We start from the raw sequence: 2609 nt of genomic DNA on the forward strand, positions 1-2609 counted from the left end.
AAAGCTTGTGGTATGACTTCATATGGAGCTGATCATTTTGGTACCTGGCAAGATATCTTTTCAATATATCCTACTTAACCACAATACTGACAAGTTTCTTCTCGACATAATTCTTGTTATGCAAGTGTCATGTTGTTCATCATGTAGGGGGAGGAATTTTGTTAGGGGCCTAAAGGAAGTTTGGAAGAGTTCTATCTTTAGGATGTTATGCAGAGAAGCCTCTCCAAGTAGATATGAACTTGTGTTTGTTCTTATAATTTCTTAAAGGGAACTATTGAGTACATTGTAGTTTTTGCCCATAAACGCTAGTTATGGGGTGAATGAGTTTGAGTTATTTGTATGATTGGTAAACCAATTATGTCTTTGATCAAGACTTTGTAGTTGTGAGACTAACTCGGAATATGAAGGCCTTGCTGGTTTCAGTATGGTGCTAGTGAAAGTTTTATATTGAGGGCCAAGACTAGTGAGGAGGCAAAAACTTTTTTTTTTTTAAGACAAGTTTCCTAATAGCTGTAAAATTATCATATAAACCTTTGAAGGTATAACAAATGTGTTCTTTAATGGTTTTATGATTTTTTTTGAGAAGATATGTAACTCGTTGTCTGTTGTCTGTTGTCTGTTGTCTGAGAGTGAATTCATGTTTTTGTGAATCTTCTGCATATTCATTCTTGAGAGTATTCTAGATAGCATAGGATGTATCTAAACCCATAGCAAGACTGGGTGTTTCTTTTAAAAGCATCCCAATTATTCATCCACGAAGAAGACGATTTGCCTTTCGCTAGACAATGTATTCTTCAGTTAGTTTTGGTGCAAAGATGTCTGAATCTGTGGTGTTATTTGAGTCTAGTGTGATGTACTTAATGGGGGTTGGAGGGTTGGATCTTCATTAGTGAGGTGCCCAACCAGCTCTTGACTTTTTGCAAGAGCCAAGCTCATTCTCTCCACAATGGATAATTTGTAGAGCTGAGTTTGAAGGTAATGAAATTATCGACATTGAGAGACAGTGTTGTCATGTTGAGGGAGTGTTTATCCCAATTGTTTCGGGTCTCCTTGTCACTGAATTTGCTTCTTTTATTTTTTGCTTCTCCATGTAACTTCATACCCAAACTTTCTCAACGGAATCTTTGTGATTAGTAGATAACAAAAAAGACAACAAACACCATTGCACCAAATGATACATTCCATGCTAGAAAATACAATCACATTTCTGGGCTTTCAAAAGACAATCCAAGCATGCTAAGACAAGGTTTTTCAGGACCTTCTTACTATGCAAATTTAAAAGCAGCTACCACAATACCAAGCTTTGACCTATGATCATGGAGTCATGTCTTGATCCTTTTTTGGAACCCAAATAAGAGTATCAGTAGCCAGAAAGTGACAAACAGCCGGTCCTGGTTTAATTTTGAGAACTTCAAAGGCCATATGGTCAGGACTCCAAGCTGATGTGTTCAGGTGGCATACGGTTACCGCTTTCACTTCTGCGCCATCAGCAGCGATTAATGGAACCACATAAACCTCTGTGCCTTCGATTACATGGCAATAATGTACTGCATAAGGATATCTGATCTTATGACACACCGCTGCTTTATGTTCTCCCCTCATTTCCGCTTTTGCCGAAACAGTATACTCTTGCTTCTTGCCTGGTTCAGTTGAGAGCACCTGAACATTTTGGCCAAGCCTCGCAACATTAAAATCAATTAATGACTCTAGAGATGTAGCACAATATTTTTCTTCTCCTTCCATGTTCGGGCTCTCGCAGTATCCTATTTCATCACTGATAATCTCAGCCTCTTCTGAGTTGACTTGTAGAGAAAAGTACTTCAAAATCTCCGGAAATTTGTCACTTGAAAATGGTATAGACTCTGCGACTCGACGAGGCAAGAAACTAACCTTGGTTCCACTGTTAGTAAAAAGCAATTTCATCTTTTTACCTGGATGGAGATCGTTGTACAAGTAGAATATTGTTGAGTCGGGGAGAGCAGATTTTGCGGTTTTTTTATGGCTATCTTCTCCATAGTGTTTTCCATATTTTTCACGAGCATCAACGCTAATTTTTTCGCCATTAGCGAAATCTCTGATCACGGAAGGATAATAACCAGGTTGTAGAGTATCTCGAAGGGCTTTTGGCAATGGAGTGTTGGGCAACCTTGAGAACCAATACTTCTCAGTGGGTGGAGAATTATCGCTCGGGAGGAAGCTGGGCACTTTGGTTGGTAAACGGACAGCAGTGGGAAAGGAAATGTGGAGGGAGAGAGTTAGAAAGAAGATCAGGAATGGTGCACCAGAAATGGCTGGAGACATTTTTGAAATAAGTAGATTGATGATTGATCGACTCGAGGATAGTAAAGTAGAGAGCTGAGTGACGTTATTTATAGGGAGGGCCGGAGGGGATGAGGGCAACGTTTGCATATTACTTTAATAATTAAATTAATTTTTTAAAAAAAGAAAAAAAAAAGTTGAAAGGTTTGGTCATAGTTTTGAAACCCGGACCGGCCCGGCGGGTCGACCCGGGACCCGGCCGACCCGGGCTTGGGACCGGTCCGGGTCTAAGTAAAAACCCGCCTGGAAGTTGACCCGGCGAAACCCGGTCGACCCGGCGAGTCGACCCG

The 2609-nt window shown here is 40.4% G+C and overlaps 1 protein-coding gene across 1 annotated transcript; it reads right to left on the minus strand.

Moving 5' to 3' along the window:
* Positions 1-1162: 1162 nt before the first annotated feature.
* LOC18110341 (BURP domain protein RD22) lies at positions 1163-2357 on the minus strand. The gene has a single exon (XM_006388588.3). The coding sequence runs from the start codon at positions 2299-2301 to the stop codon at positions 1315-1317; it is 987 nt and encodes a 328-aa protein (XP_006388650.1). The 5' UTR covers positions 2302-2357; the 3' UTR covers positions 1163-1314.
* Between the last annotated feature and the right edge of the window lie 252 nt (positions 2358-2609).

Source organism: Populus trichocarpa, chromosome 4, assembly GCF_000002775.5.
Source record: "Populus trichocarpa isolate Nisqually-1 chromosome 4, P.trichocarpa_v4.1, whole genome shotgun sequence".
In the NCBI taxonomy this organism is placed as follows: domain Eukaryota; kingdom Viridiplantae; phylum Streptophyta; class Magnoliopsida; order Malpighiales; family Salicaceae; genus Populus; species Populus trichocarpa.